At 45.7% G+C, this 27,806-nt stretch overlaps 1 protein-coding gene across 7 annotated transcripts in view; it reads left to right on the top strand.

Moving 5' to 3' along the window:
- Positions 1-27,806, top strand: part of FYB1 (FYN binding protein 1) — a 122,327-nt gene that overhangs the window by 14,973 nt on the left and 79,548 nt on the right. For 2 of the 7 annotated variants that reach the window (XM_008168699.4, XM_005282151.5), the window contains exon 1: positions 23,838-24,167. The exons of 2 other annotated variants lie outside the window; for them this stretch is intronic. In XM_008168699.4, the coding sequence (XP_008166921.1) occupies positions 24,162-24,167 (6 nt within the window). In that variant the 5' untranslated portion in view covers positions 23,838-24,161. 3 more of the 7 variants (XM_065598876.1, XM_065598877.1, XM_065598875.1) reach the window with 3 other exon arrangements.

Genomic DNA, 27,806 nt, shown 5'->3' with positions numbered 1-27,806 from the left:
TTTTCACTTGTTTGACATACTTGAAATGTTGTATTTGTCTTCGCTGGTTAAAGATATTGTCTTCTAATACAAACTCATTCACCCACCCAATGATGAGAATTACCATCACCTATGTTTATTGGGTTTTTGTGGGGGAGCAGGTAACAGCTTCTCATTAGAATATTTTACATTAATAGAGAGACCCCATTACCACTCAGTTCCTTCCTCCTACAATAATTACACTGTGCATGTCTCCTAGTAGGATTTAGGGAAACATCCCATAAAGAGGTCTGCAAGTTTTAGGTTTTTTTGTTTGTTTGTTTGTTTTTAGTTTTGCCTATCCAGAGGGCTGTGTTATTTCCCCCACACTTTTTTCCATCGGTCTTGGCGTGATCTTGATTCTCCCGCCTTCCTTCCGGAACTGGGATTGAGTATGGCATTGTAACGATGCTGGCTTTGGTGGAACCCAACTGAGAGATACCAATTCAGGACAAATTGCTTAACGCAGGGTAGTTACAGCTCAAGGCTGGGGTTCCTTTGCACACCAAGGCAAACCAAACCAGCCAAACAGAGAAGTCTTCGGTTTTACCCCACTGGCTAACCATAAGTCACACAAGCAATTTCCTTAGACACTCCAGTTTCCCAGTACCACCACGAGTGCCACTCATTATGGGGACAAATGGTTATGAAAACCAATACTCCAGTAAAAGAAAAAAAGGTTCTCCCAATCCCAAAGGACCAAGCCCCAGACCCAGGTCAAATCAGATCTTGCCCACAAATCACTGTTGCCAATCCTTTAGAATCTAAAGGTTTAGTCATAAAAGGGAAAAGATAAAGATGAGAGCTAGAATTGGTTAAATTGAATCAATTACATACAGTAATGGCAAAGTTCTTGGTTCACACACCCCACACAAAATTGATTCAGGAAGAGATGACAATCATCACTGACTGCATCCCAAGTGCTCTCCATCCTCGGTTCTGTCTTACTACAGCTAGTATTGGGTTAGAAGCCATATCAATGTACAACAGAAACGGTTTATCAAAGTCATGTTCAATAACATGATTGAATCTCTTTACAAACTCAAACTTGATTAGAACAATAGTGGATTGGATCTGCTCTTGCAGCATGGTTCCTGTATGTCTTATGTGATCTTGCCAACAGTTAAAGAACATAGCTACTTTATTCATACAAGCTCTGGCAAATGTTTAGAACCCAATTAAAATCAAGTTACTGAAGATATTAATGTTGTCCATAGTATAAGAATCTTGGCATTTAGCGGTGAAAGCAATATGGTAGTGTGCCTCAGTTTCCCTTTTCATACAGCACATCAGGTTTGGAATGTCTTTTCCCCTGTGAAAAGATCCAATACTGTTTACAGGCATTAACTGTGAAACATCAGTATAACAAGGCCTTTTAACAAAGTATGTTCTCATGTAACATGTTCAAAGGTTTTTTCAAAAGATTAGTCTCATTGTACATTGTTACAGTTCTTGGTAATAGCAACACATTAGTTACAAAAATTACCATTAGCTACAACAACAAATCATTGCAAGTGTCCATCTACAATCATTTTTGTCAGGCCACACCTTTGGCTCAATACCATTGGGGTTTTGGCTAGGGGCGGCAGGTTTGTATAATTTTTGGTGGCGCCCAGAACAAGTCCAAGTCCCGCCTCCCCCGTGCCTTGTAAGCCAATATACAGTAACTCCTCACTTAAAGTGGTCCTGGTTAACCTTGTTTTGTTGTTACCTTGCTGATCAATTAGAGCAATGGCTCTCAAACCTTTTTTTCCCATGGACCACTTGAAAATTGCTGAGGGTCTTGGCGGACCACTTAATGATCTTTCCAAATGTTGTTAGTACCGTTAGCTAACTATTGTAAATCGCTTTGGATAAAAGTGCTATATAAAAAAAACCCTTCATAATAATTAACTTTTTTTTGTTTTACACATAAAAGCACACAACTCATATTTTAATATCAGTAGTCTTAACTTTTCTAATGCAACTTTTAATCCGGGGGCGTGGCACTGGGGGGGCGGGCTCCGGTTGCGCGGGGCTTGGCGAGGGGGCAGCGCGGGCGTGGCACTGGAGGGGGGTTCCGGCAGCGCTCAGCAGGGGGCGGGGGCAGGTTCTGGCGGCACGGTGCTGGGGGGCAGGCGGCGCGGGGCTCGGCGCTCGGGGGGGGGTTCCGGCGGCGCTCGGTGCGGGGGGGGGCGGGCTCCGGCGCTCAGCGGGGGGCTTGGGGGCGGCGCTTTTTTTGCTGCTTGGGGCAGCAAAAAAGCTAGAGCCGGCCCTGTTAAAACTTATACTGTGTGTATATATGTGTGTGTGTGTGTGTATATATATATATATATATAAATAAATGTAGTCTTTTGTCTGTCAAAAAAAATTCCTTGGAATCTAACTCCCTATTTACATTAATTCTTATGGGGAAATTGGATTTGCTTAACATCATTTCACTTAAAGTTGCATTTTTCAGGAACATAACTACAACATTAAGTGAGGAGTTACTGTATATTTTTTAAAATAATGTAAAAATGTGAGGGCTCTGGGGTGGGGCTGGTGATGAGAGGTTTGGGGTGTGGGAGGGGCTCAGGCAGAGGGCTGGGGATGAGGGGTTTGGGGGAGCTCAGGGCTAGGGCAGAGGGTTGGGGTGTGGGGGTGAGGGGTGTGGGAGGGGCTCAGGGCTGGGGCAGAGGGTTGGGGTGCAGGGGGTGAGGGCTCTAGGGTGGGATAGGACTGGGGATGAGGAGTTTGGGGTGCAGACAGGCTGCCCCGGGGCAAGGACCAGAGAGGAGGATTCTCCCCAGCCCTCTCCCCGCAGGCAGCAGCGAGCTCCGGGGGAGGGTCGTCCCCCCACATCCCCATCCCCCCTGCACCACACTCACCTCGCACCACTGTCACTGCATGTGTTCCTAGGGCCCCTCTCAGGCACAGGAAGCCCCCTCGACTCCGCTGTGGTGGGTGCCGTGGGGGGGGGGCTGCCATCACATGTGCACCTCCTCCCCTGCTGCTGCCGCTCACTGTAGCCTCACTGGGGGTGGGGGATGGGGCTGCCCCTTGTCCAGCGGGGGGCAGGAGCAGTCCTGCGGGCGGGGGAGCCCCCTGTGCTTGTAGAGGGTCCCACTGGAAAATGAAGGGGTCTGAGGGGGAAGGGCAGGCTCAGGGTCAGTCTGTCCTGGCAGTAGTGAATGGGGGATACTAGAACCCTGTGATGGCAGTTGATGCAGGAAGGCAGCATGGAGCTGCAGGGGAGAGACAGGGATGCTCTGCTCTGGGGCCCCAGGGAGGTGCCAGGGGCATCAGGCAGGGCCAGGGGAGACCCAGCTCCAAACATTGGTCCAGCCAGGCCCTGAATATTGCTGGAGCCCGGACACCACGGACCCATACAACTCGCCGCCCCTGGTTTTGGCATTTTCGGGTTAACTTGTGGCTTCCATTTGCAAAAGTAAACTCTCTCTTTTTACCTTGTCCTAAAGGATCAAACCCTGATTTCTCTTGCATAACAGATTTCACTGGCTGATTGGGTGTGCTTTCTTTGCTAACAGCTATTAGCAAGTCTTTCCTCCCCCAGTCAGTCAGGTAATTTGCATCAACACAAACACTAGCTTTTAAATTTTCAGCTGCTACCAATTTCAAGGCTGGACTTTGTTTTAAAGAGATACCATACAAATCCAAAGAGTCTGAGGGTGAGAGTTTGCTTGCTCTCCCCTGCATCCTTAAGCATTCAGCCATAAAACTGTTCTGCTCTGAAACACCAGTAGCCAAATTTGTTCTCAGACCCTGAAGCACAGACTGCTCACTTAATGAATTAGCAAGGAGACATTCCTCCCTCAACAACCTTGTCTCCAACAAACAGGTCAAGCACAGCCACTTGGTTATAGGACTGTTCAACTTTCGTAACAGCTTTTACTCCATCTGAGACCTTCTCAAAGCTATCCACACAAGATCTTTAAAAATGAAAGTCACAACAGAAAATTTCTGGCTGTTAGGAACTGAAACTTCCTTGATTAACTCATTTTCACACCCTTCAGTTGCAACAAACTGCTTGCACAGATTACCATGAGAATTCCTTTCCCTAGGAGCTTCTCTAAGCCACAATTCATCCTTCACAGAAATTCTGCCCTTACCCTCGTCACCTAGGGCTTGCTCTAGGAACGCTTTCCTGAGGAACAACAGACTTTTGCTCGGTCTCACTTACATCCAGGATCACCTTTGGCCCATCAGGCGGATTCCTACACAATCCCCTTTCAGGCAAATGCAGACTCACTAGATAAAACTTTAGACACATTCTCCTTCCCTTTGCCACACACAAGTTCAGGAATCTTTTCCTTCTTGCTACAAATTTGCAAACTGTCAGTAGGTAACACAATCAAATCACCTTTCTGCTCTCCTTGTGCCCTGGCTAGTACATCAGCCTGATCAGACAGAGTTGCTACACCCTTTTCCAGCCACACATTAGCAACCGGCAAAATACAAGCACCAGAATTATCTGATCTTTGGGATTTTGCCAAGACACTAACGGGATGCAACCTAGTTACAGTGCCATTCTCCCTAGCAGACAGAAACTTAGGACCATTCCCTTCCTGGGCTTTAGTTGAATCCAGAACCAACTAAGACAACTGAACCACCCTCAACCATCACAGGCTGAAAGGCACCTTCTGTCTGCTTCACAGACAAAGAACTGGAGACACCTTCTCCTTTACCAGACACACAGCTTGGGATCTGATTTCCCTTGTCCCAGCACACAAGGCTGTTCACAGACAACTGCTTGGAGGCAGGAGCATCGCCAGCTTTTCTGCCACCCTAGGCTGCGGAAGGTCCCGCCCCAAAATGCCGCCGCGGTTGCCACCCCCCAAATTGTAGCACCCTAGGCAACCACCTAGGTCGCCTAATGGGTTGCGCCAGCCCTGCTTGGAGGCTGGGGTAGCTCCCTCCATAGGCAAGTCAATACCCCTAACAGACACAGGTACATCCCCTTTACTGTTACAATTCTCCACACAGGAAACAGGTAAGGTATAGGGACACTTATTTTCCACTATCCTTGCCTTCCTAAACTGCTGATTGGACAAAGCCATCAGCTCACAAGGCTGCCTAGGCTCATTCAGACTTTCCTTACCAGGCACATTGCCACTCCCAACAGATAAACTGCTGCTCTTCTTGCTACACTGAGCTACTTCCAGCAAATTACAGTCACCCTTTTCAGGTTCACTTTTATAAGATGTACTAGCCAACAATCCATCACCCATCAAAACTCTACCCTCTCCTTCCTCAGTTAGGGCTTTAACCTGACCATTCACTTTAATCTGCTCCCGAGAAACATTTTCCTGACCAATGAAATCTTTCTGTGCTTGATCTAATTCCAGATTCACTTCTGAGACATTAGACAGACATTGCAAAACTTCATTCACAGACAAACTGCTCTTTTGCACAGACAAACAGCTCTCTCTCACCAGGTTAGAGTTACCCTCTCCCTAGCCATAGCAAAACTGGTTAAACACATATAACATTGTTATAAACTCAACTTCCAAGAAGATACAATTTTAGCTGTTTTCATTGTTTTTTTGACTTGGAGCTGAAGTCTGTCTATCTTCTGTTGCATCTGGCGAACTCTCTCCTCAGCAGCGAGCAGCTCAATACACCCCCTACAAGCCCTTTCCTCTCTCTCTTTCATCAGCCTCTTTCCAATTTAGCATTTTTCCTTAGCTTCTTTCTTTCTCTCTCTCTCAGCAGCTCCTTTTTCTAATTCAGCATTCTTTTGCTTTTCCAGCAATCGAATATCTGCTAGTTTCTGTTCATGCTCAAGTTGCAGTTTATTTGCTGCCTTTTACATTCTAATTGCTCCTGTAGTATCAGGTAAGGGCTGTGCACCTGCCTTCTGATCACTGGCCATTAACAGATCTCAGTTCTTGATTTGTAGCTTTCTTTTTAAAGCTTAGTCCCTTTTCTGAACACAAATCTTCCAGGACTTTTTTTGTCAAGGTCCTCATATGCTCTTTGCTCACCCATTACAACTGCTCTTTAACCAACCAAACTCTCACTACCAAAATTCAAATTTTGATAGCGTGGGGTTTTGATCCAAAGCTTAATTGACCTGGTTCTGTGGATCCCAGCATGACTACGCCACTGTAACGATGCTGGCTTTGGTGGGACCCAACTGAGAGTACCAATTCAGGACAAATTGCTTAAAGCAGGGCAGTTACAGCCCAAGGTTGGGGTTCCTTTGCACACCAAGACAAACCAAACCAGCCAAACAGAGAAGACTTTGGTTTTACCCCATTGGCTAACCACAAGTCACACAAGCAATTTCCTTAGACACTCCAATTTTCTACTATTACCACCAGTGCCACTCATTATGGGGACAAATGGTTATGAAAACCAATATGCCAGTAAAAGAAAAAAGGGTTCTTCTGATCCCAAAGGACCAAACCCCAGACCCAGGTCAATATACAAATCAGATCTTACCCACAAATCACACTGTTGCCAATCCTTTAGAATCTAAAATCTAAAGGTTTATTTGTAAAAGGAAAAAGATATAGATGAGAGCTAGAATTGGTTAAATGGAATTAATTACATACAGTAATGGCAAAGTTCTTGGTTCAGGCTTGTAGCAGTGATGGAATAAGCTGCAGGTTCAAATCAAGTCTCTGGAATACATCCCCAGCTGCGATGGCTCTTTCAGTCCTTTGTTCAGAACTTCAGTTTGTAGCAAAGTTCCTCCAGGGGCAAGAAGCAGGATTGAAAACAAAATGGAGAGGATGCAGCAGCCTTTTATAACCTCTGCCCTGTGGACAATCACAGGAGCAAGATGGAGCTCTGGAGTCACCTGAGCAAGCCACATGTCCATGCGTGACTCAGTTCTTTACAGGCCAATGACATTGTTTACCTGTTAGTTTGAATGTTCCCAGGAAAGCTCAGATGTGGATCGGCGTCTCCCAAAGTTCATTGTCAGCTAAGTGTTTCTTGATTGGGCACTTACTGAGAAACACATTGATATACAAGTACATAGCCAATATTCATAACTTAAACTACAAAAATGATACACACATACAGATAGCATAATCATAACCAGAAAATCATAATCTTTCCATAGTTACCTTACACGACAATCTTTGTACAATATTTGCTGCAAATATATAACAGTGGTTGCAACACTGATCTATACGGTTACAGTTTATGTCAATAATGTCACAGGCATGGACAGCCAGTTCTTTAACCTGTGCATCTTCATTCTAAAACTAAGGTCACCAGAACTGTTATTACCAACTGTCAATATGCTGATGACTGTGCTATCCTCATGCACACTGAGGCTGACTTGCAATCAGTGTTCTCTCTAATTTTTCCCACCCATGTGTGGAATGAATTTTGTTATGTGCATATAACAAAATTCATGTGGTGGGGGTGGGGCCGAGGGGTTCGGAGTGTGGGAGGGGGTTCTGGGCTGGGACAGAGTGTTGGGGTACAGGGGTGTGCAGGCACCTTTCTCCTGTGGCCGATCTGGGAGGTGTGACTGCGTGAAGCCCTTCTGTGCTGGGCTCTGCCCTCTCATAGGCTCAATCTGGTAAGGCCAACAGATCATTTCTCGTAATCCCCTGCAGGCTCTCTGGGGGTCTACCAGCACTGCAAGGGGAACAGAATAGGTCAGTCTTCGCACCTTGCCTGGGTGAGCCTAAGTGTGCAGCCACAGCTCCTCTCCCTATGCAGTAAGGCAGCAGGTGGCCAGTGGGGGGCACTGCTTAGCAGCAGCTGCAGCACAACAAGTGCCCTGCATGCAGTATACTCACAGACAGAGGAATTGGCCTGAAAGGGTGGGCTTGTAACTGAGGTGCTGGAAGACTGGCATCCCTTGAGGGTAGAATTAAGGGTGTGCTGCATGGTGCGTGGTACTTGTGGCAATGGTAAGGCATGTGCCTAGGGGTGGAGGAGTACAGCCAGGGTATTGCTATAGATTAGCAAAAGATGTTAATGAGCTGTGCATCAGGGATCATCGAGGTATACACACCCAGGATGAAACTCCTCATAGAACTGATATGTCATGCAGTCAGTGCCCGCATTGAGTCATTACGGGTATCGTGTGAGTTAAAACATGATGATTCTTGTTGCAAAGCAGCTGCACTAAAAGAAGGTGGGCTCCCAGGCCCACTTGGCCAGTCCCTGCAGTCTCTGCCTTGAACGAGGTTTCCCATGTAGAAAGTGCAGGGCCTGAGGTGTAAAAATGGACAGTTTGTTAAGCAGAGAAACTTGTGTGAGGCCTTGGAAAGACATAGAAGTACAAAACAGCTGCCTCTGGGAATAGTGTAGAGTGACCTGAGTTTTCTGCTAGGGGAATTGCCTGTGTGCCATTTCTTACCATCCCTGCTGCAGGGAATGGGACTCGAGTACATTTTCTAAAAAGCAAGTTGCACCGACTCTGCATCTCTGTTTTCTGCTCCAAACAGGAAACTGACATGCAGGACGCAGACATCAGCTATTGCGTAGTGAAAGGGCAACACTGTGTACTGTTAATTGGCTTAACTTTCCTTTCCTTTGCCTTTGGGGGGGGGGGGGTCAGATGTGTCACAAGGCAACTGGCTTCTTTGAGGGGAAACGGACCCAGCCCCATGTGTGACTCATCAGCTACCTCCCAGCTGATGGTGTGGAGCTAAGGTCATGTGATAGCCTGAACAGCAACTCGTCCTTATAAAAACCAGCAAGTGCTCATTTGAGCTGGAGGTCTGTAGAGAGGTCCTACAGTGAGGTGCTTGTAGCAGGACCTGGGTGAGGAGAAAAAATCCAGCAATTAGTTGACTCTGTATGGAGTAGAAAGGCTCTTGTGAGTATCTGGGTCAGGGTGCTGGATAAGAGGAGTGAAGGAAAGACTCTGGGGGCTGTAGCCCTTGTGGGGTAGAGGAACAACTTTATTTTGCCTAAGTTTCTGTTCAACCAATAAGCTGTTCCCTGAGGGAAGGGCCTGAAGCAGACTGCGGTGTGGCATTGCTCCTTCCTGGGCTGGTTAGCTAGCTTGCTGGCTTACATCTGTAGCAAATTTTTTTTTTTGCAAATTGTATAACTGCATAACTGTGCAGTAACTCAATGCACTGTGCCAGTGCTCCAAGAAAGGGCTTTATAGCTAACAACTGTATCACTTTTCAAAGTGACTCTACACTATCAGCTCCATTGGCAGAGGAGTGGTCTATTTTCCTTTCTATTGTGAACTCTTCACTGATGTGGGTAGTAGGTGGTTTGCAATGGGAGTGGCATACTCTGCACATAGACACAAAAGCTGAAGTTTCATCTCAGGGTGACTCATGACTGATTGGCAAAGAGGGAGGGTTTGTAGTAGAAAGAGAGGCCAGGCTGTCATTCAATGGTTTCTCACTCTTGTAAAGTGTTTTAAGCAGAGCACTTCTAGAGAAGTGATTAAAACTTAATACCAGACTAAACTCAAGGAAATGTTTGTCACTGTCCTAAATTTAGTGTGGCTGTTGCAATCAGCAATATTAGTCAACTGCCTTCTCAATGCAAATGCAGATGTTTGAAAAAATGTGGACAGAAATAGACAAAAATGGCTAATGCTAAATTCAGTATTACTGAAGTGGTGTAACCATGTGAAGGTTAGTTCCTAGTAAGTTTTATCAAACAGAAAAGTGTATTTAACTCACCATTAAAAGATTAAGGATTCCATTCAAAAAGATGCAGGTGCCCACTTCCTACTATAAAGTACATTTGAGCCAGAAAATGAGATTATGAAGTGGTGGTAGCCCTCTGCCATGTCCTAGCTCCATATCTCACCCAGCTGTAACTTATCCTACAATACACACCTTCTATACGCTTTCTAAATCTGCAAAAGAAGAGCTCCTTTGGGGCTTCTTAAAATCAGCTGTAATCAGACTCCCTTCTAGTGGCTGTTTTGTTTTTGTTCCAGAGTTAAAAAGATTATTGGGACAGGCTGCCATAAGAGTCTGGGTAGCTTTCCTTGGACTGAGAAACCATACACCATTTATTCAGAAAATGCACGTCTCTTGGCTTTGTGTTGGTTTTCTTTTGCTTGCTGTATGCCTGTCCTGTTCTTTATATCCTGCTCTTAACTAGGGGACAAATGCGTGTCAAGCCTAACAGGGGAGCATGGTGTTTTTTGAGCCTAACAATATATCCTAAATGATATTTGCCTCCTCACTGGCTTCTGTTGCACCTCAAAGAACTGGGTGAGGGGGCAGAGGAACTTCACCCAAATTGAGGACCGGAGAGAACCAGGCCTTGTCTCCTGATCCAGCTCACCAGTGTCAACAGCAGTCTCAGCAAGACCAGAGTTATTCCACCAGCTTGGGAAAGGAGCCATCTCCTGGCCAAAGGGTGATAAGTATCATCATCCACCAACCACATGAGCCTCAAAATCCCTCTGTCTGGCTGGGAAAACAGACTCAACACAACTAACTGTTGTGAGTACACTGCAAATTTTGGTTGCAATGCAGGTAATATTTCCATTGCTTAACAGAGGTTTAAAGAAAATACTGGGGTTTGTAACTAACAGTTTTTCCCTTTATATTTTAATAAATAAAAATAGTTTAATATCATGCATGTGCTAATTAAGCCTTAGGCCTTGAGGAACAACACTCTAGTTGTTATTACTAGACATGGGATACACTAAATAACATATAATTAACCCATAAGCAACAATAGTAGATGGCATGATTTGGGGTAGTAATAGGATTACACAAAGGATTATGTGGCCATGGTGAATTGACTGGATCGCTCTTCTCCTCATTGCCAGACATTCTAAAGTTTTTAGGGCTATTCTACACTGAAAAGTTACATTGACAAAACTACATCTCTCGGGTGTGAAAAATCTCCCCCCCCTTAAGGGATGTAGTTAAGCTTACCTAAGCGCACCCCCCCCACCCCTGTAGACAGTGCTAGGTTGCCCTAGCTACCGCCTCTTAGGGAGGTGGATTTACTACAGTAATGGGAGAACCCCGCCTGTCACTGTAGTAAGTGTCTACACTGAAGCGCTACAGCTTTTAAATAGTCTTTTAAATAACATTTTTGTTAAATGTACTTCTGGGATGGAGCAGGAGCATATTAGCTGGGCTCCACAGAAACCTATTTTCAGCCTTAGCTGGTGTGTGTGTGTGTGTGTGTGTTAGAGAGAGAGTTATCAATCAGGGACTCTCTGTGACTGATAGTAACTTAAACATCTTATTTTGTGATTGTATTTTATAAAAATCCTTTTAAAAACAAAACTACCCACTTCTGATGGTTTATCTGATGTGGGCATTGACCATCAAAATACGGGTCTTTGTACAAGATGTAAATGGGCCGTAACAGGGTGCTGGCCTAAGAGGTCCTGAACCAGCCCCTGTTAGGTCAGAACCTGCTAGCGTAACTCCCATAAAGGGGAACTGATTGGACCTGGCAGGGTGTGGCTCATTAAAGGAGCCTAAGAGTAATCACCTGTGAGCCTGCTGGGAGAAAGGCCCATAAAGCTGATAGGAAGGAAGTGGAGGAGAAACAGGAGGAGTAAGGAACTGCTGCTCCTAGCTAGCAGTAGGTACTAGCTGTCCCCTGGCTAGCTACCTAACTGCAATTGACTTGTACATAGTTTTAGATAGATGGTGGTGGGAATGAACACAGGGAAATAAATGGACACTGGGTTGCAAAGTAAGAGGTCTCTGGCTAATTTGTACAGCAAGCAAGGAAGTGCTCATTTACAGGGCCAAACACTGAGTTCCTTCTCCAACGAGCTTTTAAAGGCACAAAAGGCAGTTGGATACCCAGCTCACATTGAAAGTGAATGGTAATTGAGCTCCTAACTGTTGTATGCACCTTGAGAAATCTCACCTACCTGTTCTGAAGGCACAGGTGAGACAAATGCTAAGATACACAAAAGAACAAACATAGAGGATGGAATGTTTCCTGCAGCTTGAATGCTTCACAGGACAAGGGTGTTATGTGCCATTTTTTTGAAGGACACAGAAAGGACAGTTAGCAAATTTGGATTCAGAGGCTATTACAGGTGTAAGATATAGTATAGTAGCAAAGAAGGGTGCAAAGTTATGAGCGGGAAATCACCAAGACCCTTTAAGTCAGGCCCTCGTCTTACAAAACATCATTTGCATAATTTCTGGCAACAGATTTGCAAATTCTTGCACATTTTTCTTTTCAGGCAAAAAGGGGGGAAGGATACATTATAGATGAGAAGGGGAAGTCCACTGTGTTTACTAATTTTATCAGTTCCTCTTTCCTTTCCCCTTCTCCCTCCTCCTTGAGAAGTCAGCTGTTTGGAGATGCTGAGCAATAACAAGTCAATGTGAAAAATTCCTGGTTTGAGTGCAGGGACATTAAGGAAGTGCATAGCAGCAGAGACAAAATTGAAGCAACTTCTCCTTGGTCAGGGAAATCTGATAATCCTCATTTATAGTTTCCCCCACGTCTCTTCTGCTTGTGCGAGGTTATTCCTGACCAAACAGTTTCTAAAATTAATCTAAATAAACAAAAGTTAGTATGGAAAATATTTGCATTCATGTGAAGATCACACATGGCCGGTACATGACCCTCCCTCATCTCACTCACCTGGCCTTCCTGTCAGATGTTTCTATAGCTGGGCTGGATCCTCAACCACCCAGTTTTGCTGTGGGAAGGCCACAGGCCTCTGTTTTTGCCTTTCTACCACCAGAGGCCACTGTGGCACCCACTGAGCAGATAGCCCAATGCCTCCTCTGTAGGTGCTCCCCCTGCTGGATCTAGCCAGGCAGAGCAATCAGACAGAGGCAGTGGCAGTAGAGGCTTCAGGAGGCAACAGGAACAGCAGAATCAGGAAGGCAAGGTCTCAGATTCCCTCAACAGCAGCTCCAGGCAACTAGCACACACCCACCTTCCTCAGCAACTGCATGCTCCAGTACCACTGATCCCACATGCACCCACTGAGCTTCAGCCACCTTCGTCACCTCAGATGCCACCACCTACCTCCCCTGCCATTCCCTGGACAGTCATCAGCTACCTGCCCGACACCTCGTCCCAGCATCCAGCTACCCTCAGCCACCTCTAGCAATCCCAGATACCTTCCAGCCATCTCCCACAGTTGAAGCGGCCAAGCTTCATGACGCTCCATGTCCTCCCCTCTCCATTGCTTGGGGCAGGGTTTGCTGACCATACAATTTAATGCAAATGATCTCATTAAATAATTTGCATTAAATTATCACACATGGTGCTGTACAAGACATGGCAGCTGTGCTGAAGGAACATGCTGTGTATTTTTAATGTCCTGCCAGCGACACATGTCCATCATGAACAGAAGTAATTATGCTATCCTAGGAAAAGCTGCACAAGGGCTTCAAGTAAAGAGATAGGGACACTGTCAGCTTGCAGTTTTGGAAACGCTGGGGTTTTCAGTTCAGGTTTCTGACCGCAGTTTAAACAGTATAGCGTGAATTTTAAAAAAGGTTTTCTGCTTCTGTAGATGATCTCTTGGGTGGGCCCAAGGACACAAACACATTCGGGCCATACTTTCTCTCCACTCCCACCCATCTCCACCTCCACCTCTCTCTGTCTAGACTTCAGCCTGCTTCCTCATCAGTTTCAGCTTCACTGCTGCCGGTAAAGACAGTCTTGTATGGCTTGGGAAGATCAGTGGACAGCCACAAAACAGAGAAATTGAGTGTGCACTAAGGGCCTGGTCTGAAGTTCATTGAGGTTGATGGAAAGACCCCCATTAAATCCAGTGAGCTCTGGATCAGAATAGCCCATTGGAGTCAGAGAGAGAGAGAGAGAATGAGAATGACTCTATAGCCTGATAGCTAGGGCATTTGCCTGGGAGAGCCAGGGTCCACTCCATTGCCCTGATTCTAACGACTGTTGAATTATTTAGCCAAAGTGGAAATACTTCAACAGGAGAGATTGAGAATGACCCACATCAGAATATCCTGGACCTCAGTGGCGAGGGCATTCAGCTGAGAGACCCCCCCCATTCAGATCCTTTCTCCCCATCAGGCAGGTGGGGGGGGAATTAAAAGCAGGTCTCCCACATCTCAGCTAAGTGCTCTAGCCACTAGGCTAAAAGTTATAAGGGATTCCTTGTCTCTGGCCAAATTTTGTCTTGAGCCAATCTGATAGGCGTGCTCTGAGCATATGTTCTGGATCAGGCCTGCAGGCCGGATCAGCAGGGGAACGCCCATCTTCTCTTGGTTTGAGGATCCCACTAAGGGTTGGGCACGTGATTGGCATCTGGATGCCTAGAGGGAGGCCTCTGGCATGCACGCCGAGAAACTGAGGCAGCTAGGGGACTTTTAGGGTACAAATGTAGGTGCTGAGGGATTTTAGATGCCTACAGGGTTTGGTGGCAGCCAAGCATGGGTTTTGAAGATCTCAGCGGTACCTACATTTTGGATGTAGGCCCCTACAGTGGGGTGTTAGGTGCCTAAGTCCTTTTGTGGATCTGGGTCAAAGTAAATAAACTGCAAAAAAAAATTACAGAAAACGTGCATTTCTCTCTAATCTTTCAGCTGCACTAGGCTAAAGAGTCACTTGTAGCAACGGTAGGTTTCATATGTGGCCTATGTCACCTTTTAGGGCTTAAGATAAAATAACTGATACTTTTAAAAAGCAAGAGTGATTAAAATATAGAGAACTTAAGTGCTAGAATGACTCTGAGTCTGATCCAGTTCCTGCCATGGGATATGCCCGGGCAGACCCCTGTGCTGCACAGGCACTGGCTTTCTTTGGGCCCCAGGCATGCTCAAACCCCCGCTCCGCCCCAAGCCCCCGCCCTGGAGTTGGCGCCTATGCTTTGCTGTGCAGACACTTCATTGTGGGGTTGCGGGCTTAAGATGCAACTACACTTCCCAAAAAATTCCACCACAGCGAGTCTCAGACCATGGGTCAACTGACTTAGCAGAAATAGCAGAAAATAATTAGCACAGGCCCCGAGACCCCCTCACTGAGTTTCAGAGTCTGGGCTCTAGCCAGAGCAGGAACATCTACACTGTAACATAAGCCCTGCAAACCTGAATCAGTTGACCCAGGTTCTGAGACTCATGGCCACAGAGGTTTTTTGGAAGTATAGATGTACCCATTAAACACCCACAGCTGGCCTGGGTCAACTGACTCAGGCTCGCTGGGCTACAGATTGGAGTTCTAGCCTAAGAATCTACACAACAATATTTAGCCCGGTAGCCTGAGCCCAAGTCACATGATCCAGGCTAGCTTCAGCTGTGCTTCAGGTCTGGCTGCAGCCACTAGGTCAGATCACCCACATCCTAGTCATGACACCTTGCATGGACTGCTTAGGCCAAAGGAGTGGGCCTGGTACCATCAGAATGGACCTGGGTAACCCTTTGCCAGGGGTGGCTCTAGCTTTTTTGCTGCCCCAAGCAGCAAAAAAAAGCGCCCCCCGCCGAGCGCTGCCCCCAGCCGAGCGCCGCCCCCCGTGCTGCCGCCACGCGCCAGAGCCCGCCCCCCCTGCGCCGAGCGCCGCCGGAACCCCCCCTGAGTCCCGCGCCGCCCCCCCCGCCGCCGCCGAGCGCCGCCGGAGCCCGCCCCCGCCCCCTGCCGAGCGCCGCCGGAACCCCCCTCCAGCGCCGCGCCCGCGCCGCCCCCCCCGTTGAGCGCCGCAGCCCGCCCTCACCCCGTGCCGAGCGCCGCCGGAACCCCGAGCCCCCTGCTGCCCCTCACGCTGAGTGCCGCGCCGCCGGAGCCCGCCCCCGCCCCCTGCCGAGCGCCGCCGGAACCCCCCTCCAGCGCCGCGCCCGCGCCGCCCCCCCCCCGCCGAGCGCCGTGCGCCGGAGCCCACCCCCGATCCCCCACCGAGCGCCACGCCGCCGGAGCGCCCTCCCCCCCGCGGAATGCCGCACCGCGCTCCCCCCGCCGCCCCTTACCAGGAGCTGCCCCAAGCATGTGCTTGGGTGCCTGGTGCCTGGAGCCGGCCCTGCCCTTTGCTCAAGTGGGCTGCCTGCCTTCAGACAGACAGCAACCCTTGCAGACCTAGGTCATCCAGCTAACCTCAGAGAACCAGCTCTTGCAGAAGCAAGTCACTTGTTTGCCTCTGGAAAACACCACTCTCCAGACACGGCTCGAACAGCTCTGTTCCACTGCCAGAATGGTTTGATGGTAATCACTAGCGATTCTGGACTTCTATAAACCAGTGCCACCGCCTGTTCATGATGCAACCTCAGTTCTATAATAGTGATCGTGCAAAGGTGAGACCAGTCATCAGCCTGCTGGCTGGGGACTACGCCTCTCCCTCCTTGGTGTGTGGCAGCCCAGCCCTATTGAACTGGGAGGTCTTCCTCCCAGCCATGTCAGTACTATTCAATGATCCACACCGAACCCGAATGGCAGAGGCTGCTCTAAGGAAGCTCTGACAGGGGCAGGGCACATACCTGGGGCACCCCTGCAAAATCCCATCCTACTAGCCTTCATCGACTCAGATGCAGCAGACTGCTTCATAGATGCAGCAGTAGCCCGGATCCTGTAGATTCCCCTGCAACACAAGGTCAGGAGTGACCTTATAGAGCAGTAGTTCTCAAACTTTTGTACTGGTGACCCTTTTCAAATAGCAAGCCTCTGAGTGCAGCCCCCCTTATAAATTAAAAACACTTTTTTATATATTTAACACCATTATAAATGCTGGATGCAAAGCAGGGTTTGGGGTGGAGGCTGATAGTTTGCGACCCCCGTGTAATAACCTCACAACTCCCTGAGGGTTCCCGACACTCTCTATGCCAGGGGTTCTCAAACTGGGGATCAGTGGTTCCCCTGTGTCTTCTGCTCCAGTGACAGAGGAAAGAGCCCCATTGGAGGCTGTGATTCAGAGGCACCAAGAGACGTTACAATTTGGAATGATCCATTCTCCACACTTTCCCCTATCCTCAGTGTTTCCCGGCTGGCTCTCCATAACCCGCTCATTTGGTGGCAAGCACAGGAAGTCTGTTTTCTATCAGAGTTTTGTCAGCAGCACTGTTGGAAAACAGTAGCTCCTGTCCCAGCATCCAAAACTTGAGAGGCCCAGATGGGGTGGCTATCCAGGCAGAACCTTCCACTGAAGCCACATCTGAACTCGCCTCAAAAGACCAAGACTACACTGATATATTTGAAAAGAAGAATGCGGAAACTCTCCCTCTGCATGAGGATTACAACAGAGCTGCAGCCAGGTGCAAAAATACCATTTGGGGGAATTTACACCATGTCAGAACGTGAACTGACTGTGCTCCGAGAAATACCCTCAGGCAAGGTTCTCCTGGTAATCTGCAAGTTGACCTCATCAACTGGCACACCACTCTTTTTGTCATGAAGAAAGACGGCAGTCTCAGACTCAGACCGTGCACTGAATCAGATAACTATCAGGAATCGTTATCTGCTACCCCTGATTCCTGAATTGCTAGATTGTGTTGTAGCTGCCCATATAGTCACTAAATTGGACCTGAGGGCTGCATACAACCTTGTACAAATTAGAGACGGGGACGAGTGGAAAACTGCCTTCCAAACCCGCTATGGCACATTAAGAATATCTCGTAATGCCCTTCTGGTTGACCAACTCCCTGGCTACCTTCCAACATTTTATGAATGACTTGTTCCAAGATATCTTGGACCACTATGTAGTAGTCTAGTCTACCTGGACAACATATTGATCTTCTCTGAGTACCGCGAACAGCATACTGCTCCCATCCGGGTGGTCCTGGAACACTTATGGCAGCATGGTCTTTTCGCCAAGCTCGAGAAGTGTGCCTCTGATCAGACCTCCTGGAGTTCTTGGGCTTCATCTTATCCCCAGAAAGGTGAACCCATGCAAGGCCTGAGCCATTCAAGACTGGCCGATTCTCCACATGGTACACGACCTGCAATGCTTCCTGAGGTTCGCCAATTTTTACTGATGATTTATCCTACATTTTTCAAAACAAATCAAGTCCCTCACCACTCTTCACTGGAAAAATACCCAATTCCATTGGCCTCCTGAAACTTGAAACTTGCCTCTACTACAGCACACATATTGGCTCATCCAGATGTCACACAAGCCTTCACTGTAGAAGCTGATGACTCCAGTATGGCAATTGGGGCTGTCCTCTCCCAGAGACTTGGTCCCAAGCCAGTGTTACACCGTGTGCTTATTATGCAAGGAAACTCACTCACACAGAACTAAACTATGAAATACTTGATAAGGAACTCCTGTGATAAAAACTGCCTTTGCAGAATGGTGGCTCTACCTGGAAAGAGCTGGCTACCTGGTGCAGGTACTCACTGATCATAAAAATCTGGAATAGCTATGTAGGGCAAAGGCCGTAAAACAACAGCAGCATTGGTGGACCTTGTTTTTCTCACAATGGAATTTCATTATCACATACTGCCCCAGATCCAAAAATGGCAAGGCCAACACCCTGTCCTGAAGATATGGTACCAACCCACATTCTCAAATCCCAGAACTTTGTCAGTGCAGCTCGTCACCAGGATGTATTGACATAGCGCAGTGTAGACACTGCTGGAAGTCGATCTAAACTAGGTCAACTGAAGATACATAACTTACGTAATTTAACTAGAATAACTTAGATTGACTTACCTTGTTAGTGTAGACCAGGCCTATTAGACCTTTTTTTAGGTGTGGTCTCTTAAGTACTGTTTCTTACAGCAATATTAAATAAAGGGCATGCTCGTATATCAGTGTCAACAAGGTTTTAACTTAACCCATAACAAGGTTTAACCCCGCTCATCACAATACAATACCTATGGCCCAGTTCTATTTGTAGTCACCAGAGCTTTTCCCAGTTCTTCCATAATAATTTAATGTGCTAATTATCCATTAAAACTTTGGTCAGAACTACACTACTCAAAGCACTTTAAAATGGCAGCCGAATGGAACTTTAATAGCATGTTGTTCAGGAAATCTATTCCCGTCTGTGGAGGCAAAGATAAAGTGCATGATCACTGAAGGAAATGCCTTGTTCTCCTTTTGTATTGTGCTGGTAAGCACAAGGAGAAGCTTGTCTGTACTCCAAAGCTGCAAGTACACACTGAAGATTTAGGTATTTCCTAAAATGATTCCCTAATAGGATTGATAGTGGGATATCTGAGCCATTACCTGTCCTGGGAAAATGGGGATAGATGAGAAATCATTCCCAGAATTCTTGCCTTCCAGGAGCAGCGTAACAGCGCTGGTTGTTGCTGGTATGTTAACTCACCATCTTTGTACTCTAATTTATAGACATTCAAACTTTTGGAAGCACTAATTCCACAAATGGCATTAAATATCAGAGGGCAAGCAGGAGCTACTTGGCTGCCTGATAGCATACCTGACATCTCATCTTTGGTCCCTAGCCTAGAACTAGGAGGGAGAAGTACTGCCATAGTGGTCAGAAAGAGCAAGAGAACTTCTGGAGAAAACTGTACTAAGGGGACTTTGCTCTTGCTTAGACACTTTATGCATTTTCCTGCTGGTTATTTATTGATTACTTACCGGTGTCCATCACCATAGCTTCATGATACTGGTTACGTAAAGTGCAACACTTCCCAAATTAAGGCAGAGTGCTCCCCCTCCTTGCCCCCTCTCAACTACTACCCACTTGATGAGGGACCAAGTTTAAGGGATAACCAGCCAGGAGACCAGATGTCACCAACTGTTAGGAATAAGCAGGAGCAAGGAGATTTGTGCTCCATCCTGCCCTAAAAGTGACAAGATCTTGACTCTGAGGGGGCTCTGTTAGGAGTGAATTTCAAAGCTAAAGGACAGGTTTCAGGGTAGCAGCCGTGTTAGTCTGTATCCTCAAAAAAGAACAGGAGTACTTGTGGCACCTTAGAGAGGAACGCCCTCTACTGAGAATGTCCAACCCTCAAAATACAATAAGAGCAGAGGACAATTGTCTTTGACATTTGATGTGAGCAAATGAAAGGGTACATAAAAAGGCCAGGCCACCACTCATCCGATGGAAGCTCTGTAAGGGAATTTACTATTTTTCTTGTTTTTTTGCGTTGTTACTTCTGACTTGTTTATTTTTCTTTCAAAAAAACTTTTTTTCCAAGGTACAGGAAGGTGATCAACTGAATAAATGCTTGGAAACACAGAATATACCTCATGTTGTACAAGTGACTGATGTGTACAGGAATATTAACAAACCATTACACTGGGTATTGGAAGTCAGTATGTGGTGCACTAAATCAACTTGTCATTGTGTAACAGGCAGACACACAAATGAGCCAATCTATATACAGAGGTCAGGATAGCACAAGCAGGCATTACTGTGTTTGGAGGGATATGTCTGTTTTACTGGAAGCCTGAATCATTTTGTGCTGGTATTTTGGTTGTGGAGAAGTTCCTTGCACTGCTGAGAGTGCTGGAAAGCAAAGGAAAAAAGATCTCTAGACCCTTTTCAAAGATGCAGGTCTCACGTGCCTGCTAAAAGTGCCTTACACCCAAAATCACTCACTAGTAAATGCCACAGTGACACCAGAGAACTGAGTGGAAAGCCACAAGAACCGAAAGGCTGTGGCAGTTGTAAAATGGCTCCCTGAAGCATTTGAACACCATTTTTGACTATAGATAATCTAGTGATCTGTTGCAAACATTGAACGTGGGCAACTTCACAGCAAGTTCACTGTATAGACTGTGATTCCGACTGAATGGCATTGTTTGGTTATAAGGTATACTCTCAACAGCATTATAGCAATGAGGGCTATTTTTACTCTCCTGCATTCTATGAAAAAGATGAAAACCAAAACCAATCTTATCAGAGTTGCAAAGAGCAGCTCTTTCTTTGATCATTCCATGATTTGCTTAGTGCCGATACTGTATGCAAACTCTGGCAGCAATGTTTACCAGCAGCAAAATAATGCTGCTGTTTTAGCTCTCAAACAGGCATAAAGATCAACAACTAGACTGTCAACAGCCAATGAGTGTAATCCTCCTTAGCATTTAGTGCTGACTGCTCATTCTCACCAACAACATGAATTGTATAAATGAAATCTAGTGTGTACTAAAAAGGATAATGAACAGCACATATCATTCAATTCAATTAAAGGAAAGAAGATGGGGATGAACATTCATGCTTTAGATCCTCTTTATCCTGTAGGTCTTGTCCCAAACTGGATATTTTGATAATTCAAGTGTACAGAGGACCTTCTTATCATAATCCATCTCCCTAATCCATCTCTTTATTTAATCTATTCCTGCAACTAGGTCACAAAACTCATCTGTCACCCAACTGGTGGTGGTTGTTTTCACTCTCTCTCTCTCTCTCTCTCTCTCTCACACACACACACACACACACACACACACACACAGAGAGAGAGATAACATGGCCCTCTAGTGGCAAATATCTTAGTCTTAATAAAAACAAGGAGGAGTCCTTGTGGCACCTTAGAGACAACAAATGTATTTGGGCATAAGCGTTCGTGGGCTGAAACCCACTTCAACAGATGCATGGAGTGGAAAATACAGTATGGAGGTATAAATACACAGCATATGAAAAGATGGGAGTTGCCTTACCAAGTGGGGGGGTCAGTGCTAATGAGCCAATTCAATTAAGGTAGAAGAGGGCTATTCTCAACAGTTGACATGCAAGGGTGAATACCAAGGGAGGAAAAATCACTTTTGTAGTGCTAATGAGGCCAATGTAATCAAGGTGGCCCATTTCAAACAGTTGACAATAAGGTGTGAGTATCAGCAGGGGGGAAGTTAGTTTTTGTAGTGCCCCATCCACTCCCAGTCTTTATTCAGGCCTAATTTGATGGTGGCCAGTTTGCAAATTAATTCCAGTTCTGCAGTTTCTCGTTGGACTCTGTTTTTGAATGTTTGTTGTTGAAGAATTGCCACTTTTAAGTCTGTTATTGAGTGTCTAGGGAGATTGACTTGTTCTCCTACTGTTTTTTTAATGTTATAATTCTTGATGTCAGATTTGTGTCCATTTATTTTTTTTGCATAGAGACTGTCTGGTTTGGCCAATGTACATGGCAGAGGGGCATTGTTGGCACATGATAGCATATATCACATTGGTGGATGTGCAGGTGAACGAGCACTTGATCATGTGGCTGATGTGGTTACGTCCTATGATGGTGTCCCTTGAATAGATATGTGGACAGAGTTGGCACCAAGGTTTGTTGCAGAGTTTGGTTCCTGGATTAGTGTTTTTGTTGTGTGCTGTGTAGTTGTTGGTGAGTATTTGCTTCAGGTTGGGGGGGCTGTCTGTCTCCCAAGGTCTGTGAGAGTGAGGGATCGTCCTTCAGTATAGGTTGTAGATCCTTGATGTTGCGCTGGAGAGGTTTTAGTCGGGGGCTGTAGGTGATGGCTCGTGGCGTTCTGTTACTTTCCTTGTTGGGCCTGTCCTGTAGTAGGTGACTTCTGGTTACCCTTCCTGCTGTCAGGGTGCCAATGTCTGAGATGATGGGGCGCCCAGGATTCCCAGGTTTGTGGATCATGGGTAGCAGATAGAATACCCCTGGTCGGGGCTCTAGGGGTGTGTCTGTGTAGTTTTGTTCCTGTGCTTCTTCAGGGAGTTTCTTGAGCAGATGGTGTAGTTTCTTTTGGTAATCCTCAGTAGGATCAGAGGGTAATGGCCTGTAGAATGCAGTGTCAGAGAGTTGCCTAGCAGCCTCTCATTCATATTCCGACCTGTTCATGATGACTACAGCACCTCCTTTGTCAGCCTTTTTGATTATGATGTCAGAGTTGTTTCTGAGGCTCTGGATGGCACTGTGTTCTGCACGGCTGAGGTTATGGGGCAAGTGATGCTGCTTTTCCACAATTTCAGCCCGTGCACGTCGGCGGAAGCACTCTACGTAGAAGTCCAGTCTGTTGATTCGCTCTTCAGGAGGAGTCCACGCAGAATCCTTCTTTTTGTAGTGTTGATAGGAAGGTTTCTGTGGGTTAGTGTGCTGTTCAGTGGTGTGTTGGAAATATTCCTTGAGTCGGAGATGTCAAAAGTAGGATTCTAGACTTAATACTAGCTCATGTGCTCAGCCAGTGTTGGATCTTTGCTATTTTAAGGCTTTAGGATTTAAAAGGCAGAAAGAGAGACGACAAGATGCACTGGAAATATTGATGTGGGGTTTGTGACAGATTGTTCTTTACTTGTGGATTACCCATGTATGAGAATTAGAAACTCAAGGGAACTATCTTAGTGAAATTTCCCCAGTATCATTTTCTCAGGTGTTTACTCCACACAGAATAAGCTGAGGGTTTGGTCTGCAAATCCAATAGATTTCCTGAAGCCCAAGGAGGTCTTTGTGCTTCTCTGTTGGCTTTTGGCTTCCCCTCGCCATAGTCTCTTGACAGGAGCCAGGGAGATCCCTATCCACTGATTCTAGTCCCCCTGGAACCACTCCCATCAGGGGTGTTTGCAGCCTGTGGAGTGGGAACTCAGCTAAGTTAATGCTTGCAGGGTCAGCATTAACTTATCCAGAAAAGACGTGGAGAGCTGCGTAGGTACAATGCTGGTGGTACAGCCCAAATCCAAAAGTTTAAGGCCCTTATTTAACAATTTGGTCTCAGATCCCACCTGCCTTCTTTGGGGGCTGTATGTGGGGGTCAGAGTCACCCTGGTAGGATCATATTGCAGGATCAGAACCCAAGTTTGTTCAGTTCAAGTGCTGGATTAAGGTTCATGGGGAACATGATTTTATCCATACCAATTTGTCCCTCTTTATTCTATTTACCTACTTTTTGACTTATAAAATACTCCCAGTGCCACAGAGCTGCATGCACGTGTATAACACGTAGTTTTAAAAATTAACCTTTTAAAACAAAAGCTAAAGAAAGAAAGAAAAGACAAAAAAATTCCTGCCTGTGTTTCATTAATCATGGCTCGGGAAGGGCCAGATCCTGTAAAATGCACACTGACTGGGGTGCAGGCTCTGGTTCTGATCCCTCAGTTAAATATATAACTGCTGCTCACTTTCTTTCAGCTATCACATGGAGAATATTGCTGATGGCAGCAGCAGAAGTCTGAATAAACACATTTTAGTTCCTTTTCTCCTATACTTCTTGCCCAATATCCTGTAAGTATTAGAAAGAAAGGGTTTCTTTGCTGGTTGCAATGTTGAGCTAATGGAATCCACAGTAGGTTTTATTCTGCAACCCTCTGCCAGGTTCAGCACTTCTGTGCATGGATTCCTGAGCACACAGACAGAGGTAGCAAGGCCACAATGAAGGTGAATCTGTGATTTTGCTGCACTGAGAGAGAACGAAGACTGACAGTTTTTCTGTCTTTGCCAAATTATTGGAGAGCGGAATGCAGGTAAATGTCATGTATGTTTATTTTATAAATGACTGTACAGAATTCCAGAAGAAGAAAGGCACATTCGATGCCTCAATAAAATCTCTTATTCTTGGACGCGTTAATTGAGCTAGATGGAGAACAGAATAGATCATGGCACAATATGATATGTTGTTTACAGACCTCAATGCAGACCTACCACAAGATTTAAGAGCCACAAAATTGCCCCGTCTCTCTCTGAAAAATGCACATTGTGTAATTTCCTGACTTTACTAAAAGTCACCCTGATTCTAAAAAACCTTACAACTTGAAGATTAACTGAAATAGTGACCCCAAGTGGTATGTTATGATTGTGACCAGTGATTTCTTTCCTAGCATTTTCTTAAGCATTCTTTGTGTTTGGTTGTTTTTTCTTGTGTGTGTTGTGTGTTGTGGTTGTTTTCTTTGTGTTTGGTTGTTTTTTTGTGATGCATCCGAAGAAGTGAGGTTTTTACTCACGAAAGCTTATGCCCAAATAAATCTGTTAGTCTTTAAGGTGCCACCAGACTCCTTGTTGTTGTTGTGGTTGTTTTTAGTTGTTTGTTTGTTTTATGGTAGCCTGGAATGAGGTATCAGCTTGAGTATCTACCCTGTTTCTAAATGGCCAAGAAAGCAACTTTGTGATGATTTATTATTCATAATAGTGCCATTTTTATTCGTAGGACCAAAACTTGAACTAAATCTCCTGGAAACTACATAGGATCTTGCTTGCTAGCATAAAATCCTTTGAAAGTAATGGTGGGGGTCCATAGCTTTCAGTGCTTGGGAAGACAGAGTTGTTGTGTTAATTCTGATGGAATAGATGGCCCCAGAAAGTCCAAGGGGTTAACAAGCCTTATCACTACAATACTAACCAGTCAATTATAATTTGGGGTTTTGAGTACAGAGATTTTGACCTGCTTAGTCCCATGGCAAACACACTAGAAAATTCATGCCAAAGTTTGAAAAAAATTATTGATTAGGATACATGAGAGAGAAAAAGAAGAAATTTTTAAAAAGCTTTTTGAAATCGAGTGGTTCTGTAAAACAAATTTAATTAAAACCACTTTTTGAAAGAGAGCGAAAGAGAGAGATCAGTTAGGGACTCTTATTTTGTCAGCTGATCCTTCTAAATGGAGAAGAAAGCTGTTGAATTTTGAGTTGGCAGCTGTAAATAGTAGTTACTCTTCCTACTTTTGACAAAACTGGCAGGCACAAAAAAGAAGAGATGGAGGGGGGCGGAATACAGCTTTCGTTGATCTTAGGATACAAGCTTGCTGTTCAGTGATGGATGGACGTTGTAGGCTGGCAGGTCGGCCATGACAGTTGTTGCTCTTGACCCTGGCTCATTTCCTTGGTCTGGGATGTCATCTATTTTTATTATTTTATTAATAATCAAGTTTATTAGTGTAGTGTGTAAGGGCCAACCAAGAATGGGAACCCATTTACAATCCAAATAGACAAGACAGACAGGATGAGAGAAGAGATATAATGCACAAGCAGAGTGAACAATATGATGATAACCAATGGCATGTTAGTTCCACTTTGTGTGTGTGTGTGTGTGTGTTTGTGTGTGTGTGAGAAGGGTGTTACCTAGGAGAGAATCGGCTAAATGGAAAGAAAAGAAAAGGGAAGGGAAGGGAAGGGAAGGAGGTGGATGACAGAGGTAAAGAGGGTAAGAGGGACAGATACGGAGTGAAGCTGAGGTGAAGAGACTGGCTGACCTGGTCAGGTCCCTGTCCTTCACTGGTCCTTCTGAGTCTGGGCAAACTGGATGGGCCACTTCATCCAGTCATGCTGGTGCCATGCCACAGTGAATCAGATGAAAAGTCTAAAGATAGTGAAAGAGGACTGTAAGCAGATGGTAGCAACAAAAAGGATCACAAGAGAAAAGGGAAGACAGAGCAGGGTCTCTCATGTGTCAGGCTGGAGTCCTCACCGGTACAGAGGTGATGGTCTGGCATCCTCAGCCACATGCTGATCTAGACATACTGATGTTTGAGGCTCACTGATGGAGGACAGAGTCTGTGGGGCAAAACAGAGGTCTGTTGGACTATCCCCAAGGAATCCTTCACAAGTCTATTCCACTCTGATCCCTAGAGTCTGCTTCTCTGAGAACCCCAAAGGAGCAGATTGGTGGTTGTAATAGCCCAGCCTCTCATGTTGTTCACCAATTAGGCATTATTTCCAACACATTAATTTTGCTCCATTAATTTTTTATTCCAATCTTGTTTACCAATTATGATCTTAACACAGTCCTTAGGTTGTATCAGTAGCCCTTTTTGAATGGGTGAAATCTGTCCTTTTGTATCTTTTCCATCAACATTTATTATTACAGGTTATTGCAACATTTTATGGACTTTCTCCCAATCTCCAACAGTTGAGTTTACAATTTGGGTAGGCCCACTAGAGCCCAGTCATTACAACAGCGCCAAAGGGAAAGGAAAGAGACATGACAGTTATTTCCTCTGAAAGGAGAACACTGCTTGGTGGCAATCTTGCAGCCCCTATGTTGGGTGAGTGATAGCCAGGAGAAGAAAACGGTCACTCGGCCATCCTGAAAAGTACTGGCACGTTCAGCAAGTGACTGAACATTCTCCACTCCCTTTGATTTCAATGGAGGCAAAAGACACCAGGACCTCCCAGGATCAGACCTGTATTTTGCAAAATAATTTTCAGATCTATATTTTTCTATCACTTTCAATGCCAGTTTTCCTGGACTGTTATTATCCAGTTCCTTATTTGACCTGTCCTTGCGTGAGATCTCACTTCCCTCAGTGGCTAGCAGCTGATGCAGGTCTTTCATTAAGTAAGGAAACATGCTGGAGTATATTGCTTTTCTCCTAGAATTGATGCCATTATTGTTTTCTCATAAATCCAACCGATGAAGCCTTCTGCAAACTCAACCAGACCTCATTCCTTTGCAGAGTTTCGATTTTCTTAGAAACTCTGATTATGGCCCCTAACTTCCCCCAGCTGTTACAGAGACATGGCAGGAGGAAGAAAAGCTGTCACAGGTGGAAAATGTATCCAGAATGAGGATATGGCTTTGCCTTTCCTCAGGCAGGTTTGTATGTATTTTTCATGAGAACCGGGTGTTTCTTATGCTTTATGTAAAGATGGTTATCTCTCTTGAGGGAAGGGGTTATGCCCATGTGTGTGCTCGTTTGCTCGGAGCAAAATTACTTTGTTCCTTTGTTGATTGATCCAGTGCTGCTGTTTGCTTGAAAAAGAACACCCACAAGAGGAAGTTAAAGTGAAATGATCTCTTTGCATTAAATAGAGTGGAAAGTGTGTGTTGATGTGTACATGGAGCACAAATCATTTCTGAGGGCCAAACCATGCTCCCACTTAAGTACAATTGCACAGTTCCTAATAATTTCAATGAGATTGGAATTGGGCCCGTTAGCTTTCTGGCATTTGGGCTGTATTCTGGCCTGATGTAACGTGGCACACTTACGCTAAATGTAATAGTGAGTTGCACCTGCTTACACCAAGATTAAATTAAGCCCTGGTCCTATAAGGCACTCCATGCAAGTGGGCCCCAGAGCTGATGTGGAGCCCTGTTGAAGACAATAGGAGTCTGTGCTGGAATAGGGTTTTGCCCATGCAAAGCTCCTTGCAGCATCAAGACCGTGGGAA

This window comes from Chrysemys picta, chromosome 6 (assembly GCF_011386835.1).
Source record: "Chrysemys picta bellii isolate R12L10 chromosome 6, ASM1138683v2, whole genome shotgun sequence".
Lineage (NCBI taxonomy): Eukaryota > Metazoa > Chordata > Testudines > Emydidae > Chrysemys > Chrysemys picta.
Note: the sequence above shows the minus strand (reverse complement) of the source record. Positions and strands in the feature narration are given on the sequence as shown.